The sequence below is a fragment of the Cryptosporidium ubiquitum genome (genome assembly GCF_001865345.1).
Source record: "Cryptosporidium ubiquitum isolate 39726 chromosome Unknown contig_13, whole genome shotgun sequence".
In the NCBI taxonomy this organism is placed as follows: Eukaryota; Apicomplexa; class Conoidasida; order Eucoccidiorida; family Cryptosporidiidae; genus Cryptosporidium; species Cryptosporidium ubiquitum.
The window spans coordinates 343,080-362,914 of record NW_021639819.1 but is presented as its reverse complement, the minus strand read 5'-3'; the positions used below and the strand labels follow the sequence as shown (position 1 = coordinate 362,914).

General features: G+C 31.1%; 7 protein-coding genes across 7 annotated transcripts; 3 read left to right on the top strand and 4 right to left on the bottom strand.

Annotated features, from left to right (window-relative positions):
• Positions 1-195: 195 nt before the first annotated feature.
• Positions 196-2,522, top strand: cubi_02665 (uncharacterized protein; the record flags this gene model as incomplete). Its single annotated transcript, XM_029019676.1, has 3 exons — positions 196-1,803; positions 1,868-2,242; positions 2,298-2,522. The coding sequence occupies 3 exons, from the start codon at positions 196-198 to the stop codon at positions 2,520-2,522; spliced, it is 2,208 nt and encodes a 735-aa protein (XP_028874796.1).
• A 110-nt stretch (positions 2,523-2,632) lies between these two features.
• Positions 2,633-6,865, bottom strand: cubi_02664 (uncharacterized protein; the record flags this gene model as incomplete). The annotated part of the gene is made up of 1 exon (XM_029019675.1): positions 2,633-6,865. One exon carries the CDS (start codon positions 6,863-6,865, stop codon positions 2,633-2,635), a length of 4,233 nt encoding a protein of 1,410 aa, XP_028874795.1.
• A 177-nt stretch (positions 6,866-7,042) lies between these two features.
• cubi_02663 (uncharacterized protein) lies at positions 7,043-8,279 on the bottom strand (the record flags this gene model as incomplete). Its single annotated transcript, XM_029019674.1, has 2 exons — positions 7,043-8,220; positions 8,276-8,279. The coding sequence occupies 2 exons, from the start codon at positions 8,277-8,279 to the stop codon at positions 7,043-7,045; spliced, it is 1,182 nt and encodes a 393-aa protein (XP_028874794.1).
• A 221-nt stretch (positions 8,280-8,500) lies between these two features.
• On the bottom strand, positions 8,501-9,958 carry cubi_02662 (uncharacterized protein; the record flags this gene model as incomplete). The annotated part of the gene is made up of 1 exon (XM_029019673.1): positions 8,501-9,958. The coding sequence occupies one exon, from the start codon at positions 9,956-9,958 to the stop codon at positions 8,501-8,503; it is 1,458 nt and encodes a 485-aa protein (XP_028874793.1).
• Positions 9,959-10,703: 745 nt separating this feature from the next.
• Positions 10,704-12,941, top strand: cubi_02661 (ABC transporter protein; the record flags this gene model as incomplete). The annotated part of the gene is made up of 1 exon (XM_029019672.1): positions 10,704-12,941. The coding sequence occupies one exon, from the start codon at positions 10,704-10,706 to the stop codon at positions 12,939-12,941; it is 2,238 nt and encodes a 745-aa protein (XP_028874792.1).
• Positions 12,942-13,451: 510 nt separating this feature from the next.
• On the bottom strand, positions 13,452-15,146 carry cubi_02660 (uncharacterized protein; the record flags this gene model as incomplete). The annotated part of the gene is made up of 1 exon (XM_029019671.1): positions 13,452-15,146. One exon carries the CDS (start codon positions 15,144-15,146, stop codon positions 13,452-13,454), a length of 1,695 nt encoding a protein of 564 aa, XP_028874791.1.
• Positions 15,147-15,857: 711 nt separating this feature from the next.
• On the top strand, positions 15,858-18,993 carry cubi_02659 (uncharacterized protein; the record flags this gene model as incomplete). Its single annotated transcript, XM_029019670.1, has 3 exons — positions 15,858-16,018; positions 16,068-16,150; positions 16,271-18,993. The coding sequence occupies 3 exons, from the start codon at positions 15,858-15,860 to the stop codon at positions 18,991-18,993; spliced, it is 2,967 nt and encodes a 988-aa protein (XP_028874790.1).
• Between the last annotated feature and the right edge of the window lie 842 nt (positions 18,994-19,835).

Here is a 19,835-nt window from a genome sequence, read left to right as displayed (position 1 = left end):
AGTTATGTAAACACCATATCATTATTATATTGTAACAAGTATAATTTTTTCATTAATTCTGATTTAGAATTAGTTTCTCATTTTCTAGTGACTAATGTATAACTTTCCTCATTAGCTCTTTTTTAGCGCCAAGTAGGGTAGGTATTTAATGATCGCTTTGTCAGATCAATTTTGGTACTTTGACGTTAGACTATAATGAAGTTCTGGTCTTTATATGTCCTTTTAGTTTTTTTTATAAATTCAGTGAAAATACCTCGAGTCTATTCTAAACGAAAGAAGCCGACAAAAATTGAAATAGAGGAAGTGTCTGGGGTTCTTTCAAGTGACCTATATGGTAGTTCTCAATCACTGGATTTGAGTCAAACTCTATATGGATCTTCTCTATTAACTGATAATTACGAAATTAGCAATTCAGAATCCTCTGCTCGTGTAATTGATTTGAAAAATGTGGAGTCTATTTCCCCTACAAATGATATTTTCCCACTTAGAAACAAAGAGATAAAAAACTTATATATGAAATCAATAAATGAAAAAAAGGTATATGAAATTAGGAACTTAAATAAAGATATTGCTGAAAACTATCCAAATTCTAGTATCTTATCACGAAATAAAAACGGAGAAATTATTTCTGATATTGATATCTCGATAGTAATAAGTAAACTTGAACAAATTAAGAACAAAGATCTTCCATCAATAGAAGAAGAAGAACTCAAATCCGAAAAAGTTCGTGACCTGAGTCAACTGGATGATTCAAGATTCTTATCACAAGAAGTTTTAGACCATTTTAACGATGTTTTTGGAGCTTTTTTATCAATTCCAAAAGAAACAAAAGCTGATATATTACTTCATATACATAAGATATTGGAAGAATCTACACAATCACTCTCAAATTTACCTGAAATTTTTTATGGAAATGGTATCCAAGTTTTATTACAGCCTTTTAGTGACCTTTCAATCAACCCCTCAGAAATACTCAAAATATATTCTTCACTTTTCGAAGAAAATTCTGATAATTTTATTATTTTTCTTGATTTAATTAATTATATATTGACTTCCACCATATCATCTTCAAAAATTACTTCTCTAGCTGTCTCAAGATATCTCAAGGAATCTGATTCAAATAATTCAAAGTCAAAAAACTTATTCAAACAAAATTCTTCAAATTTCTGGTATAACACAATATGTCAAACAATCCAAAATATTGAATTATTAGCTGTTGTATACCCTTTCTTAATTCCTCCTTCCTACAAAAAAGTTGCAACTCCTGTAGAAGTAATACATACTCCAAAAACCCCAACACTTGGAGGTTTCAAAGAATATCTCGAAAAAGGTGAGGAAAAAAAGATTGAAATGATTGAGACTAGTAATACGTTAACCCAAGAATTGATATTTGGTGGTTGGAAGGAATCAATATATTCTATGGGACATCAAATTACTTCCGATTTTTTTAATACGAAATCACTTTGTATTAAATTTGGTTTGATAAACTCCAAAAAAGAAAACATCGAAGATGTAAACGAATCTTATCAGATCAGGAAATTTAAGGGGTTATTCAAAGATTTTAAAAATGATGAGGAACTTGAAAAACACGATAAAATAAACTATTTGAATTCTATCGGTCTTCAAAGCTCAAGTATAAAACTTTCAACTGACGAAAGACAATCAATTATTACAACAAGTACAAATTATCTTCTTGAAATTGCCAATATTCTCTCAGAAGTTGATCTTCTAACAAAATGTTACTCTTTTATCTCAAATTCAAAAAGTATTGAAAATAAGAATACTGTTCTGCAAATGGATCCTGTAAGTTTTAAAAAATGCTTATAAACTTCAATAATAGAAACTAATCTTCATTATCTTTTTTTAGGAACTCGGAAGTGTTCTAAGAAACCCTTATGCAATAGAAAAAATACCTTTAGATAGATGGAAATATATTGTTACTTTAATTCCTTCAGAATTCAAGAAATCTTGTACCATTGCACTTCATAGCCAATATATTGAATGTTATAATAAATACAAACAATTACATTACACTCTTCAACAACCAACAGTAGTAGGAAAGATCATTTCGAAATTACAAGAATCTTCGGATGTTATTGGCGAAAATGCTGTTAAAACATTAACAACCAGTTTTTCTTGGAAATCTTTGTATCAAGCTGATGCAACTTTCACATATTATTTTTCTATTTTGGATCTTAATAGATTGATTGGATTTAATCAAATTATTATTAATGTAGTTTCTGTAAGTTTAATAATTATTGAAAAACTGATTTTCATAATAACTTAATATTTATCAGAGATACGAACCTATTAAAGACATTTACTCATTACCTTCTAAAGAAACAAAGAAAACTAAGGCTCTTAAATTTTGGAATACAGTTAAAGGAACCTGGATATTCCGTATTGCAACCTTTGGTTTATTCTCTTTTATAGGATACATTGATAAAGGTTATACAGTAGAAAAGTGTTTATACATTCCGAAAGCAAGAAAGGGAGAACCTGAACCAACTATAATTTGGTAATCATAAAATTAAATATAAAATTTAATTAGGTGTACTATAATATTTCATTAAATACTTTTTTATTTAATGTCTCATAACTTTTTTTAATTTTTTTTATCTATCTGATGATATTAAACAAGCAATATATTTCTCCAGACAAAGTCCCTTGGTTTGAATGGTTTTGTATAGAAAATTATCCAAATCAAACCAAAAATGTTTCTCCAAACATCTTCGTTTCCTAATCTGGATTTTATATGGTTGGCACACCAAATAATAAAAACTGGTGAACTTGTGAATTCTTTCAAATCAAGAGTTTTATATGGAATGATTTTTTTAAAAAACTTTTTGATATAAGAGCAAGCAGTTTTATTGTCTTGATATAAAATCCCATGTAAATCTTCCCAGTATTCCATCTTTCTTGGGTCAATAAGCCCTTCTCTTTCAATACTTTCCAATCTTTTTCCCCTAATCCTAATCATTGGGATATTAAGGTATGCGAATAATTTTCTCAAATCTTTAATTACAAATTTGTAGATTTTCAGTTGATCACGAGTACATCCTGGAGAAGAATCCATATATTCATAATCTTTAGAGACAAGATAAAACTGTTTAATTCCTGAAGTTGGATCCAATGATTTTACTTCTCTCATTCGAGGAATGAAACTACTTAAACATTTATTCATATCAGAATACCATCTTGGATCATCTAAATCATTTCCCTCGATCTCAATTATTTTGTACATATCAATATTATTACTATTTATTTTAGCCTCTAGCTCCCTAATTCTTTGACTATGGTCCATTCCTGAGTCATCACCCTTTAGCTTTAAAATATCTGAATGGGTAATCGAGTTAATTTTATGAAGATCTGCCAACTTTCTTACATTATTAGGAATCATAATTCCTGTTTCACTAGCATATTTAACCTCTGTTCCAGCTATTATTCCTGCTATATGAATAATTCTTTCCTTAATTTTCTCTTTGTCTTCTTTTAATGTCCTTTCCATCATATGGAAGAAATTATTTTTATCTACAAAATTTGGATCACTCAACCTTTCCCGAATCTTAATCAGCTCATTATCTATATCTAAAATCTTTTCTTTCAATGATTTATACTCATTATTTAACAACTCATCATGTTCTGTTTTGATATGCTGAGTGTTATTTTTATCCCAATAACTATCAACATAACTTAAGTCTAATATTTCCTTGGAATTTTCTCCAGTATAACTCAAGTTTTTTGGTTTCTTAACCTGATTGCTAATTGGTCTAGCTTCTGGAATAACATAATAATTTTTTTTCACATTTTCCCGTTTTTCATTAGGAATTACATCATCTAGAATTATTGGTTTGTTTAGAGGTGAATTTTTACTCAATAATTGAATTGGACTTTCACTATTAGATCCAAAATTATCAGCCTTTTGATAGTCTATAAAATGATAAAATCTAGTTTTAAATAGATTTCCAGAAGGAACCGAAAATATTGGAACAATTTTCAGCCAGATCTCCTCGATATCTGAATACTGAATGTCAGTATATTTGTAGTTTAAGACAGAATAAGCTGAATGAATAAATGAGTCTTTAATATTGATATTTGGATGCATTCTCATAATTATATCACAACAGAATGGAATTGAAACTTCAATATTCAAGTATGAATTGAATAATTCTTTAGAGTAAATGGCCAAATCTAAACCTTTATCAGTTAAATATGAACATTCTTTAATTTCTTGGAAAAGATTCTTTATTGAATAATTAATCTTCGGAGGATATTCATCTAATTCTTTGTTAATTGGTTCACTATCGATTAAATGATATAAATTTCTTGTTGATCTTGTGGTAATAATTCCCATCTGGAGTTTTGATGAATCATACATATTAATTTTAAAAACAGATGGTTTATATAATGGGGAAAATTTCTTTTTCACAAAACTACTAGGGATATCGTAATTCTTATGTCCAATAAAGGCTGAAAGTGAATTAATATATTTTGAAATTTTTTCTTTTTCAATTGTTAAATCATATCTCAATCTTTCAAGCTTGACCAAATTTACTTCAATAGAATTGAAATTTGCTAATTTAAAATCATAATTGTAATGATGTAAATAGTTGATCTTAGGCATTTCCTTATTATGCTTCAAAACATTCAAATTTTCAACTCCTTGTTGTAGGACATTCGGGTCTTTTTTTGCTTTTTCTAAGATATCATTCATTATTTCAATTTCATTTGTTACTTGAGCGATTTCCAAAGTTAATTGGGTAGCTCTGTTTGTTAATATTACTTTTGCCTGTTTATTACTGATTCTGGTATACATTTGTGTAGACCAGTTCCAAAAGCCTCTAACTTTTCCGAAATCATTTGGTAATTTGAGTGCTCTATATAAAAGATAATTCAAAGCAGATCTTGGAACAAGTGAATTATTAGTTGGATAATCACTGAATATGATTTGGTGAATATCTTCATTATCTAGTACTATTCCAAGTTCAAGACATAAAGCAACAACTATTGCTTCATACAAAGTGACCAATTCATATTTATTAGTTGGAAAAAGAGTTGATTTTAAATGTTTTTCTGGATAAAAAGGTAAACTTGCTCTTATTGCAGCTTCTGAACAAATGTCTGAAGCTTCAGAAAAATTTTCTAAAGAAAATATCAAAAAAACTGCAGAAACAAGGATACTAGCACATGATTCTCCAGAGTCGTTAATTAAGGTAAAAATTGCCTCACAAGCATTGAGAACATGTAATTTATATCCTTTTCTTTTAGAGATTGAAATAATCAAAGAAGGCAAATGCTTATATTTGTCTTCAAGCCAACAACATGGGCCAGTAATCCAATTCGAAACATCATTTGGTATGAGACTTGAAGGAGGAGGAATGTAATATTTTTGGAGAACTGTTGTGGAGGAAACAACCTCTTTTGAATTGCTACCAAGATGTTTGTCAGATGTCCAATGTGGAGATCTTTTAAATTCCAAAGGAAGTAATAGAAGATTTTCGCCCTCATAATCATGAGAGTTGTTTTCGGAATACATTATATGATCAAATATACTTGTGAAATTGTGCCTATCTCTTCTATAATTTGGATAACTAAGTCCTAATCTATTGTTTTTGGGCAGTTCCTTATTAGTATTAAATTTTCTTTCAGCTCTATTTCTTCTCAACTCTTTAAGGAGGATATCTTCATTTTCTTCAACAAAAATATCACTATCTCCTTTGTATATAATGTCAGCAATATCTTTAGATGTTATTTCAGAGTCTGGAAAATACTTTGAATTTAGTTTTAGTACAGTTTCTACGTAATTAAGGATTTTAATTGCTCTCGTTGTCAAAAAAGAATCGGAAATTTTCAGTGTTTTAGTGATGAATTTAGTTCTTTCAGTAGCTGCTCTTTTAACCATATCGCAAAATTTTATAGATGAAGATCCTTTTATTTCCATTAACTGTTTGAAGACTAAAGGACAAAAATCCCATCTTTGAGATATAAACCACATTGATGTACATGCTATATCTAATGGAATTTTTTGTACATCTTTGGCATTAACAGATACTTTTTGAATAGTCTCAACCATTTCCAATTGCTTTTTAGTCAGACCTAGACACTTAGAATTATCTGAATGATGGTAATATACATATATATATTGTTGAGTATTAGAATTCATAAATGGAGCTGCTTTAACATCAAAACTAAAGATCATACCACTAGAACTTGAATCCGTTTCATTTTCTGAACCTATATCATCTTGGTAAGGTAAATTTCTAAGTTTATCTTTGTTGCTAGTGATTCCTTTATGATGATCAAGTGTTGTACCGTAAACCAGCCCCGTGGTATAAGCTGGGATGTCTGATGAAATATCAAATTTGTTGATAGCTTCCATTGAAGTTTTCACAAAATCTTCATTATCTAGATATTTGGTTGAGTTACCAAGCAAAGTGTTAAGTTCAGAATTTGCAGAAATGCTACTTCTAAGCCTGCAACAGACCTCATAAGCAATATTGTGCCCATGTTCAATGTTAGGACTAGTTATAAATGGTAAAAACAAATGTGGTATTTCATCAGTTAGAATTTTATCACAGTTATCAAAATCTTGAATGATTGAATCACTTAAATTCTTTAGATTCTTTGAGTATTCAAAAATAATTTCAGAACTGGAACTGCTAGACTCTGTGAGTACTTGGGAAATTATTGTATATAATAAAAATGAGAATTTTCTTGAATCAATTCCTTGTTTCTCAGAAAAATTAGGGGAATAGTCTGATTCACTATCCCTGAAGCTGGACCTACAATAAATAGTATCAAGTGCTAGAGACTGAATAAAGAAAGGAATTAAGAGCCAAATCCTCCATCTATTTATTAATTTCATCCTTTCTCATATATTTCTATTAAAATTGTTACATAAATTTTTTGGATTAGTTAACATGTCAAAAAAAATTGAAAAATTTCCCGCCAAAAGAAAGATAGAATTACATGTAATAGATTTAGAAAAATAAAAATATTAGGAAAAGAAAAAAAAAAAAAATCAAGATTAGGTAGTAATCTTTTAACTGCTTATTAGTTTTTGGGATTCTTCGTTTGATGAAATATAGAAAATTGGTTGTTCGTGGCTTTCAAAATATTCTTCAAAAGGTATCCATGGAAATAAACAATTAATCAGTTTTGGACAAAATGATGAAAATCGAAATCTTCTTTCTTCATATTTTTTTGTTTTGTTTTGATTCTCCAGTTTATCATTTTTTTGAGTTTCTGAACTAGTAAAGTTTTCGCAGATATCTTTATTTTTTAAGATTGAACCATTTTGACTTTCTTCTTTATTATCATCTGGGAGATAGAAATTGTTGGATGTTATTAGTTCTGATGATAAAGGGGGAGTTATGCAAATTTCCATACATCCCTGCGTATCACTTGAAGAAATAAGTGATTCTTTGTCAAATTCATGTTGATTAAGATTGAGAATATCATATTCTATTTCTTCTACATCTATTTTTTCTTTTACTTTGTTAATAAATTGGGAAAGATTTTCTAAAGGATTAGTTTCGTAAATTCTTTCCAAAGAAATGTTATCCTTTTGATCCTCTAAATGAGACTCTTTGTTTATGTTTAAAGAATTGACAATTTGAGTAGGAGAAGGGTCATTTGGATAAACTTTTATTTCTTTTGTCACATTTTGTGATTTATTAGTTAGGATATTAGTAGCACTATGCATTAAGTTCTTGCTTGGACTCATATTCTGGGAGATAAAACTATCATTTTCTGTTTCAAAAATTTCGTTTGTGGAAAGTTGGTTTTCAGAAAGATTCTTAACATTTGAATGGTCTGTTCTCTGTGTTAGTTCATTTTGTTTGTATTCTATAAAATTATTGTGGATATAAGACTCTGATCTATATGTTAATACATTAGACTCTTCAGCAGAGTTATTTGTTGAATTGAATTTTCTTTCAGTATTAATTTGAATGTAATTTTTGTTTTCAAAAGCAAAGTTATTGTGATGTTGATTTTCAAATTGAGGTGTTCTAAAACTTTGTAGTGGAGAAATCATTGTATAAATTCCCTGGAGATCGTTAAGGTTAGCTCCATATATTTGTCTGTAGGGAACTATTGGCGTTCTAGATATATTTTGAACATTGTTTCCTGTACTTGTACTTCTAACAAAAACTTTTGGGGTTCCTGAATTGCTTTTATTCTGAATCACAGGTCTGAGATTAAATCTGAACTGTGGATCTATAAATTCAAATTAATCAATTTATTCTATTTATGAGAATTAAAGTAAACTTACTCATAAGATCTTACTGAATTAACCTATCTATTTCTAATATTCTTAGTAGAAAAATTTCTGGTGTAATAATTCTAAAAACATTTCTTTGAAAGACTGTAAATGTAAATAAAGATCTTCGCGCCAAAATTCTAACATGCAACCTAAAACTAATTAATTATAATATAAAAGAAGGAGTCTTAATTATACTAATTTACTTAATATATACTATTTATACTACAAATTTATTTATATCAGTTTGTTTAACTCTTCATTAAAAGTTTCTAATCCGAAGTTATCCAACCCTTCTTCACTTTCAGGGTTTTTCTCAATTGTAGAAAGAATTGGTTGTGGTTCTAATAAACTGTCCTCTTGGAAACTTGTGGTAGGAAGTTCATTAAAAACATTTTTTGGAACTTGGTGTTTTTCGGGTGAAGGAAGCTCTATAGGTGATAAAACTCCCTCCAAGGGGAAGTCAGTAATGCTTGGATTAATTTCTGATCTTTTATTCCTTCTAATTTCTCTTCGCTTTTTGATCTTTTCCTCCTGAAGTTTTGCAAATTTATTTCTCATTTCCATAGTTATGAGTTTTTCTTTAAGCTCCTTATTCTTCTGTTCTTTTAGAATTTGCTTCACTAGACCATCTTCATCAACAGGTAACTTTCTTTTTTTGGGAGGATCCCCAATGTTAATCATTGGAGATGCGGAAATCCTACCATTCCTGGTATAATAGTTCTTGGCAGCGTTACAAAAGCTACGAAGTGTTTCATATTGATTTACTCCTGCAATCTTTAAGTCAACTTCATCGTCATACTGAAACATATCCCACAATGCTCTTAGGCACTTTCTATACATTGATGATTGATGCCTTCCAGCAACATAATATTCGGGTTTTTTTGGAGGAATACCAATAATTGGAGCTCTAATTTCTCCTTTTCTTTCGATAATATAGTTTTGTAAAGCATAAATGTGGCTCCACTCTTTTTGGCTTTGACTGAAGTTTGGATAAATATCATCAGAGACTTCTTCACAGAAATCAGAAATGACTGAAAAATCAATACTAGACCATTTGCTAGAACTATCTCTCTTAATGTTTTTTTCTCTATAGTTTTTTATTAGATCTTCACAGCTTTCTACAAAATCATCCCAATTACCTCCAACATCATACTTATCAAACATTGATTTATTTAAAGGAAGGATCAGAGAATTAGGCTTAGAAGACTCTCGAATCAAACTTTCCATTTCTTTTTTAAAAAAATACATCATACCTGCTTCTGTACAAAATCCTCTTATTATGGAATATTCTTCTTCCTGGTAGGAATGGATTGCAATTAAGATACCTCCTCCAACTCCATGATGCATTCTGGGGAAATGATTTATCATGTTTGTACAGAATCTTATATACGATTTCAAACTAATACTTCCAAACAAATCTTCTTCAAGCTCACTCTGGACAAAAGTGATAATATGTTTCTTAGCTATTCTCGGTGATGGGAGACCACCTATTCCATTCGACCATCTTCCTTTACCTCCTCTTCTTCCCTGATGATAATACATGTAATAATATTGGTCCAAGACAATATCAATAATAGACTTCATGTATAACTGGTCTGAATTAATTTCTTTTAAAATGCTTTCATTCAATTCATTTGAATACATTCCCGTGAGCATTCCAAACAAAATTGCAAGCCCTATTAACAACTTCATTTTAATCACATTTAGTTTCTCTTTGAACATAGTTTGAAGTACCAAGCATTTCCGGCCTCAAAGTAGTTTTAGCTCTCTTAAAAACGGTAAACCTGGTTGCAATTTTACAAATTTTTTGAAACAAGTTACAAAATTGTCATATCCCATTTATAGATCCATATATTGGCGCGCACCTTGATGTCCTCTTAGTTGCATGCATGCATGGTTCTCATAACCGGTACATATATGAAACCCTTGGATTCTAATAAACACAACTTTTCCAGAATGAATTATTAATTAACTAATATATGAGTTAATTTGATTTAAAGATGAATGCATATTCAACTAATTGTGGATGGTGAATAAATACAAGGAGGTAAAAAGAGTGAGATGTTTATAGAGAGACAAATAAAAGGAAAATTGGATTAGAAAAGAAGTACCTGAAGTTTTCCTAGTAATCTTTCGTACTTTGACTCTATTTTTAAATTAATTTTTTTGCCTATCTTTGAAGCGCCCCTCCCCTCTTAAATCTAAGATTTGGATTTTCCCCTCATGTTGACACTTCCCCCATTAATAGGAAAGTAAACTAGGAAGGCAAAAATTCTAATTTGGTTGTTAAACATTAATATTCGTGATGAGCAATAACAACGATGGTAAGTTTTGAAAAATTGTATTTTTTTTAGCCTTACTTTTGGTAGTAAATTTGGTGGTGGCTAAGTTTAGCTTTGATGACCCCAAAAATTCCAATAAAAAGACTTCCGTTGAGATGAAGGATAATGGCTTAACAACAGGAGGGAATAATTTGGACTTGAATAGTAGCAGAGGTGGAGGAGATCACTCTTCTTATGATGCCAAAGGTGGATCTAGTGCAGCGGCCGTAAGATGCTCTGTTACAGACAATTCAATGGACATGTCCATCAATATAAATTTAGGAGTTAATGTCTCAAAACAAGTTACATTGGTAGCAAAGAACTTGACGGTTGAACTTACTAAGCGTAATAAGTTTTTCCGTAAAGTTGTGACCCCAATTTTAAAAAGTGTTAATTTCATGGCTTCACCTGGGCAGCTTATTGGTATTATGGGACCTTCAGGGTCAGGGAAATCAACACTATTAAATGCTCTTTCTGGGAGACTCAAAGGTAGAGAGTATAATATTAAGGGGTCTGTAGCTATTAATGGGTTTACTGACATTGATTTGGGATATTTGACTCGAATGGTTGTACAGGAGGATTATTTACTTCCTTATCTCACCATTAAAGAGACGATGGATATTGTGGCAGGTCTGAGACTTCCACATTATTCCAAGAAGGATCGTGAGGATAAGGTTATCGAGATTCTTGATATTATGGGACTTAGACATGTACAAGATACATATGTTGGAGGAATTTCAAAGAAAGGAATTTCTGGTGGAGAAATGAAGAGACTTGGTATTGCCTTGGAATTGATTCAGAGTCCTCCAATCTTATTTTTAGATGAGCCAACTACAGGTTTGGATGCTGCTAGAGCTCATGACTTGCTTTCTTATCTTTTATCCCTGTCTCATAGTACCGGCATTATAGTGATTTGTTCTATTCATACCCCAAGATCGCAATCTTTTGTTCTGTTTGACAAAGTTGTTCTTTTAAGCAAAGGATTTGTTCTAGGTCAAGGTTCTCCAATGGACGTTGTTACCTTCTTTAACGACGTTGTTACACCTTTCCCTGATAACTATAACCCAGCGGATTTCATTATTGATGCTACCTCTCTTGTTGAGTTGGTACATAAAAAAGTAATTTCATCCTCAATATATGTACCCAAGGATGCAACTATAAAGGAGATTGAAATAGCTGAGCTCAATTTGGATGGAGAGGAGCCCCTCTATGCGTTCGAAAAGTCAGTATCGAGAGATGACATTTCAATGAAGCTTTTTGGTCTAGAAGTTCCTTCTATTAATTCTTTGGACGAGTTCCATAAGATCTACGAACAATCAGTGTATGGTGAAAACGTTAAAAAGAGTATCGATAATCATTTAAGGTGTGTTGATACAAGCAACCCTCAGAGTTTATTTGAGAATTATGGAAACATTGATTCTGCGAATATGAAAATTCTTCCAACTCAAACAATTTGCCAGAAGATTGCCAGGCTGTCCCCTATTCCAGGTCCTATCCGTTTTTGTAGAGAGATGAAGTACCTTACAAGGAGAATAGTTCTTAACACCTGGAGAGACCCTAATGTAACACTCGGACTACTTCTAGTTAATACAATTATGGCTATTATTATGGGAGGAGTTTTCTTCTCACTCCCAAGATCTGGGGCAAATGATTTGGATACTGCTCAAAATGCAAGAAACATTTTGGGATTAATTTTTTTTGTAGCAACAAGTATCTCATTCTTTTCCGTTAAAGGGCTTGTAGTAACTGTGGATGAGCGTTTTGTTATGAACAAAGAGACCTACTCTAAGATGTATACGCCTATTTCTTACTATATTTCGAGGATGGTTTCAGACTTCCCAGTTCAACACATTCAAACCCTAATTTATACGACGATTGTTTACTTTATGACTGGCATATATGATAAGAATTTCAAAACCTCTTTGGCTGACCAGTTTGGACTTTGGACCATTTCTACCCAAGCTGGGGTGTTTCTTTCTTATTCATTTTCATATGTACTTTCCTCGTTTAGCACAAGCAGAAGTACTGTATTCCAGATATTCCCACTTTTCAGTTTGGTTTTCGCTTTGCTTGCTGGTTACTTTGTCACGTTTGACCAAATTCCAGTCTGGATTAGATGGTTGGGATGGATTTCTACAGTAAGATATACTTATACTGGCATGGTATTATCAATCTTCATTCCAGGAGAAAGATTCTCGACAGTAACTACAGACTTATTTCTAGAGCAATTTGATCTATGGACAACTAATATTTGGCTTAACATTCTAGTAACTATTTGCTTGGGATTAGCATTCAGAATTCTTGGATACTTCTTAACTGCATTCACTTTAAGGAACTACAAGATTGCAAGTTAGATTATCATCAATTCAAAGGGTGATACGCAATTTTATAGCTAATAATCTGTTTGAGGTTTTCCAGTTGGTGTTTTTTGGCACTGAGATGGGTCTACCTCAAATTCATTCTGTAATAAAATCAAGAAGCAGGGAGTTGTGAGTTTCTTATATAAGAAAGGAATATTGTCTTCTCCCACTAACTTAATGCTTTCGCCCTATTATTTGTAACTTGGCTTATTAGATAATTAGAATTTGGCATTTAAGACTTATTAGGAAATACTTCATACTTTGAATAATACTCCTTTATTAATGTATATAAATCTTTGAGCACATTCTAGTGATTTGAATATAAAACATAATCACTTGTGTTTTTCCTATTTTTTTACCTAATAATTCTCTATATACACATTTATAATTATTCATTTAGGAAACTATCATTTTAAATAACTTCTAGCTTTTGACCTCAATAAACAAGTATATGAAAGCTACTTATAAATAAGTTATTAATATAACGGAGGTAGCTGAAATAAATTAGGAAAGCCCAATAGACTCAGCAGAAAGCTCTATATCAGTGGATTCGAATTTATCAGTGCCAGATGTATCCGAATTGGTAGAAGTTTCAATTTTCTTGCCAATAAGAATCTTCTTTACAGTGCTGCTAGGTAGGGTTGGAGGCTCAGGCTCAAGATCTTTGCTTGACCAACCAACAATTACTCTTTTCTTAGTTTTTCCAAATCCTTGGTAATAAAGATATCTGAGAGCTTTGGAGATAGAGGAATGGATTGCTTTAATTCCAGCAACAATTCCGGCAAATTTTGCTGTTCTATCAAGATTTAAGGTTACCGAATTATCTTTATAAACAGTTCTTAGAATATTTTCAACTTGTAGAACTTCTTGTTGATTGACTTCTTGGTTGGTGAAATCTGCTCCAACCGTATTTACTAATTCATTCCACCACATTTTAAATCCAGTACTCATCGTCATCATACCACCACTGATACTTTTACTTCCAGGGAATTCTGTTCTATCACTTTGTTCCGAGAATAACATCTTAATGAATTCTTGTACTTTAACCAAATCATTATCAGTTTGAGGGCAAGTTAAATTTTCTTCTAATACTTCAAGGGTTGATCTCATATACCCAAAGTTAATAAATTTTATATTTGTTGGGGACAACTGGGTTAATGCATTTAAGTTTTCTTCAACCTTTCTGGAAGACCAACTCCAAACAATACGGTCAATATATATACTTTTGGTATTTAGATCACAATGTAGAACTCTACCTGCAATTGAGTGATGCTGCAAAGTTAAAATAGCTGCGATTACAGAATGAGCCAGAGATAACTGGGCTTCTAACCGTAGGAAAACTCTGTCTCTATAGTTAAATTCACCAGTTCTGGAGCTATTTAGCCACTTCGCGAGTGCAGTACTTTTAAAGAATTTAATAATGTCTTTAAGAGAAGGTCCCATTACTCGTTCTTGAATCAAAAGCCCTCCCAAATATGATTTGCTTTCGTGAAGTTGTTGGTTTAGATTTTCATTGCTTCCAAAACAGATAACTGGTGGTATCATAAAATCTGCACCAACACCATATGTGGCTGAAGGTTTAGTGGGGAATTGCTGATTTGATAATAATGTTACATAAAACATTTCTCTTGTTCTTGTTTTCTTTGTGGAGACTTTTAGCATTATATTTTCTGGTACGGATCTTGGAATTGATTTATGCTCACTTTTTCCAGGGTGAATGTAGTAAAAACCCTCCCCAATATTAGAGTACATAAGAACACAGTTAACAGAGGGAAAGATATTTTTGGCTTGATGTGGTAATCCAAATTTTGCTGTTGATGAATGTTTAAGCTGATTAGGAATTGGAACCACAGGATTTCCTACTTCATTTGAAATAATCATCCCATAAATTGACCTTACTGTTAGCACTGCATTAGTTAAAAATCCGTTGGTTACTGGCTGCATTCTAATATTATATACTACTTCATCAGTTGTGGAAACTTTGTTTCTTGGTATTTGTTCAAGTTTTAAGTGTTCTAATACGTTTTCTTCAAATTCAATATCGCATTTGATAAATTTAAATGGCAGAGACCAACAAAGTGCTGCCAAGAGATTTTGTTCAGAATTATACTCTGAGATATTTGGTTGGTTGGCTTGGTATCCATAAGAATGTGATATTAATAATATAAAAAATGAATACAATAGAAAGACAACCTTCATTATTAAATTTTATTTGTTTGATATGTCTATAACTCAGTAGCTATTGAATTTGGTGGGTTACTTAAGTAGTTATTCGAGTATTATTTTTGTATTTAATTGATTAACAAGTAATAAACAAGAGAACACACAGTTCGAATTTTTCTGTAGAAAAGTTTTCAAGTTTCTTGTTAATTCAGAAACAAAAGGATCTAAAATCAAAAATATAATAATTTTGAAAAAAAATGAGGAACTATTCTATTAATTATAAAATAATTAACACTAGCTCTTATTTTCCGAGTGATAATATTTAAGAGGCATATTTAAGACTATTATTTGTATTAATTTTATAAGTATATATGTCGTATTAAATCTATTGGGACTGAAACAAAGATTGATATACTGCCATAAATCTCAATTATATCTTTCTGACTCCTAGAGATATTAGAATGAATGAATATTTCAATAATTCCGTCTCAAAATAATAATATTGAAACAATAATTGCATGACTTGCGCGCCTAATGATCTAAAAAGAATTAAGGTTTTGCATGACAAAATATGGGGCAATAGTAGAGAGAAAAAAAAAAATATATATATATATATATATGTATATATATATATTTATTATATATACATAGATATATAATTTGTATTTGTTAATACAAAAAACCAAACCCGAAAAATATTGATTTTTGTATAGGAATGCAAATATAGATAGAAACATAAGTGATATAATGAAGTTGCTCAAGAAAGCTTTAGGGCTCACACTTTGCTTAATTTTTTTAATATGGAATCCAGAAAGAGTAAAGGCAGCAAGGTTTTGGAGACCCATTTTTGGTACAAAGTATAAAGCTGAGAAAGATCTGAGAGAAGATTTGTCTGGAACATTGATCGTGTAAGTTTTTGATTCTTGATTCTTAAGTTGTGATTAATGTACTTTTCAGAGATTACTGTTCAGTGTTAACTCCAAATCAGATAAAGCTTTCTAATCTATTTATAATTGTTTCAAAAAATTTTTCTGTTAATGGTAAGTTTTTGATAGGTTGGGAAAGCCTGAGATACCACAATTCTAAGTATATTGTTTAAAAAGAGTTACCTAACCGAGGAATGAGACTTAAAAATAAAAATAATTAATTTAAACTTATAGGAATGTCTTTGTTGGATGCATGTTATGTAGTATATGTTTTAAGAGATGGTTATTTTTCAGCCTGTGCACTTGCCTTGGAGTTAACTATCAAAGAAGACGACAAAGTAAAAGATAATCGATTAGAAATTTGTAAGGAAGTATTAAGAGTAGCTAAGGATGATCCAGATATCAAAGATCTGGTTCATGAAGCTCATCCTGACAACTTGCACAATATTTTGGAGAAAGTAGAGTCAGTTATTAAAATGGGAATGGAAGATTTGGGAGGTGAGGCTTGCTCTAAATTATCTCAAGAAGAAATCTCAATAGCAAACGCTCTTGTAATAATACTACTAGAAGAAGGGTACAAAATTAGTAGAACAAGAGCCTGCACAGTTTTGTTATCTTTAAAAGAAGGTTCTTTGGAAGATTGTGCTAAGTCTTTAAGGTCAGCATTAAGAGGGCACATAGAATATACACAAGCTGAAAGGTTCTGTCAAGAAATGGCAGGATTTGCGAGCAAGAAGTATCCTAATATCTCTGGCAAACTAAACAATGGACACATATTCCCAATTGATGGAGTAAATTCCAACTTAAAAAATAAAGTAGAGGCAAACGAAGCTATTTTGGTTGCTCTTGCGATTGATAATAGGTGCCATTTAGATGAGCTTGACGTTAGACAGATATTATTTACAAACTATCCATCTACAAACGTAGTAGTTGACAGGAGACAACTCTTTGACAGATTTCTTATTTTTTATAACAGAAATAAATCTGGAAAGATAGCCAAAAGATGGTTCAAAGATGGGGTGCTAAACGGAGTTGAAGAGGAAGAAAGTAATACTCCATTGGGACCTAAGATGGAGCTTGTAAATCTTACAAACCAACAAGCTCTTCAAACACTGTATTCTACTTATAGAAGTTTGATTGGCTCTTTTAAAGAGACTCAGAAATTTGTACAAGATATTCAATACCAAAGAGGAAGTATTCCACAAAGTCTGAAACGCCGGTTCTACATGCAAATTCAATTTGTCAAATATATGGAGAAACATATTGGAGCTTTGAAGGAATACATTGAATCTGATAATACGGATATATATTCTGCCTCAAATCTACCCTATGGTATTTCGGATTTGAGATCCTTTTCAGAATTAGCTAGAAAGGATTGGACTCACTCTTTTGTTGAGGATAAGCCATATGAAGAGATGAATCGCTTTTCATTATTCTGTTCAATATTACATAAATCTGCATTTAGACTTGCTTTATTGGTAGTTGGAGTTTCTCATAGTATTTTGGGAAAGACCAAAATTAAACTTCCAGATGCATGTTTGGCAATATCCCAAGTAAAAAATGACAGAGACCATAAAAATTCCATTAAACTGGCATTATCATTGGTATTTGTAAATAATCAGAAGATTTTAAATCTTGATGAGCTGGAAACATTGTATAACCTTTTGGTTGCTTCAGTAGATGAATCCATCAATGAATTCTTGCTTGGAATTCCTGAAGAGTTTTTCAACTTTGATGATGAAAGAGATATTACTGACGAGAAGCTTGAACGTTGGATAGCAAAAGTTGAGCATAGACTAACCAAGGTAATTATTGAGCCAAAATCTATTTTAAACAATATTTCTCTATTTGATGTTGATATGATTATGCAAAGTATATCTCCATTGGAAGCTAAACTTCAACTTTTAATTGGAGTTTCATTAAGAAGAATTCACGAAGCTTTGGAGGATCTAACTGATATTGAGCATGAAATGAGGAAGCTTACAAATAAAATAGAGTTTGCAAGGATTCAGACTGACAGTAGCAGTGAAATTACAGATACTCAAGAATACAATCTTTTAAGTAAGAAAAGGGAAGAAAATCTACAAAAAGTAATAGATCTTGGAGTAGAACATGCTGGTTATTGTGCAAAAGCTATTGATATATTTGACATTTCAGACAGACCAATAGTTCGAAAGGTTCACCGTATTATTGCAATAAATACTGAACTCAGAAGATTGACTATCAGCTATTCAAAAGCTCAACAAGATAAACCCATTTTTAAATCCAACAAAGTTTTGCTTAGAACCTCTATAATAAACCATAGAAGAAATTTAGCTAAGAAAATGCTTGAGGAGTTAATCATAGGAGAGGCTTATAATCCAAGTGATAATAGGTGGTACACAGACTTAAATGATTGTTTCAATAATTTCGTTCCGGATCTCAAACTATCATTAAAGTTGGATCCGAGTCATATTGTTGAACGATCATCTGGCTTTTCCAAAATTAACCCAAAGAAGAAGCCACCCAAATACAATCTACTTTGTGACAAAAATCAATTGAGAAGATTTAAAATATTTCAACCAGATTTAGAGAAGATATTTAAACTTGCAGAAATTCCAGTTATAGATTTCGAAGGGAATAGACCTTTGATGGCAGATATTTTAACACTAGAAGGATGGGCTCCTCTTAAGACTACCATTCATGAAAAAGAAGAGCCTAATATTCCCTGCTCTATAGCTAAACAGCTATTTAGAAAAATTGTTTCTGACATATCACAAAGAGCAACAGGAGGGACTTCATTCTTCAATATTCCTCTTGTACACCTATGGTGTGCTGACCATATAAGGTTTAGGAGAGGAAACCAGGCTATTTGGAGAAACCTAATCCCTAGGATTTGGTCTATTTTTATAGAAGAGCCTTTAGATATAAGCAAACTGAGATCTAACAAATGGACGATTAGCAACTGGTTTAGATAATTAACTTGAGAATTTTGTATAGTTAGTTGAAAAAAATAGGTTTCCATAAAATAAGGAATATAACGATTAGAATTTTCCATGTAAATCAAGATTGTTTCTAAAGTGTTTAAATAGTACTTTTAAAATTTGTCAGAGTTGCCTAGAGTAGAGAGATTACCTTATTGGTAAACATTTTAGGAGATTTGTGAGAAGATTAGTAGAAACAAACCAATAGATCTACTTGAAATAAAAATTTAAGAATAGTTCAAACTCTGACATTAAGTATGACTTAATGCAAATAAAGGTAGCAAATGTTCGGAACAGGAACAAAATTAATAGAGTAAATTTAGAATAACAAGTAAATAAATATTTATTAGTGGATAAATACAGATATATATAAATATATATCTTTGTAAATATATATATATGTATTTATGTATATATATATATGTATATATATATATATATATATATATATATAAACATATACATATACTCAAATATATTGTCTGTTGAATAATCTATTCAGCTGGAGAAATTCCAAATAAAGAAAAATATTTGGCGCCAAAAGGGTGAAAAATATTGGATGAGGGGGAGGAAAGGTTTGAATGCGTTTAGGCGTCAGCCAAAGCAAGTATTAGGAGGCAAATGGTTATGCAGAAAATAACTTACAAAAAGAGGGTAAATAAATGAGACAGGAAATTGGAAAAAGTCTGTGAAAAAATCGAGAATTTGAGAAACGGTTACGAGATCGAGGTGAAGAAGATAGAAGCGTCTGAGATCAGGATCAGGCACTCTAGACGAGATCCAGGAGTTAAAAAAAATTGATTAACTAGTAAAAAAGCAAAAACACTTATAATTTA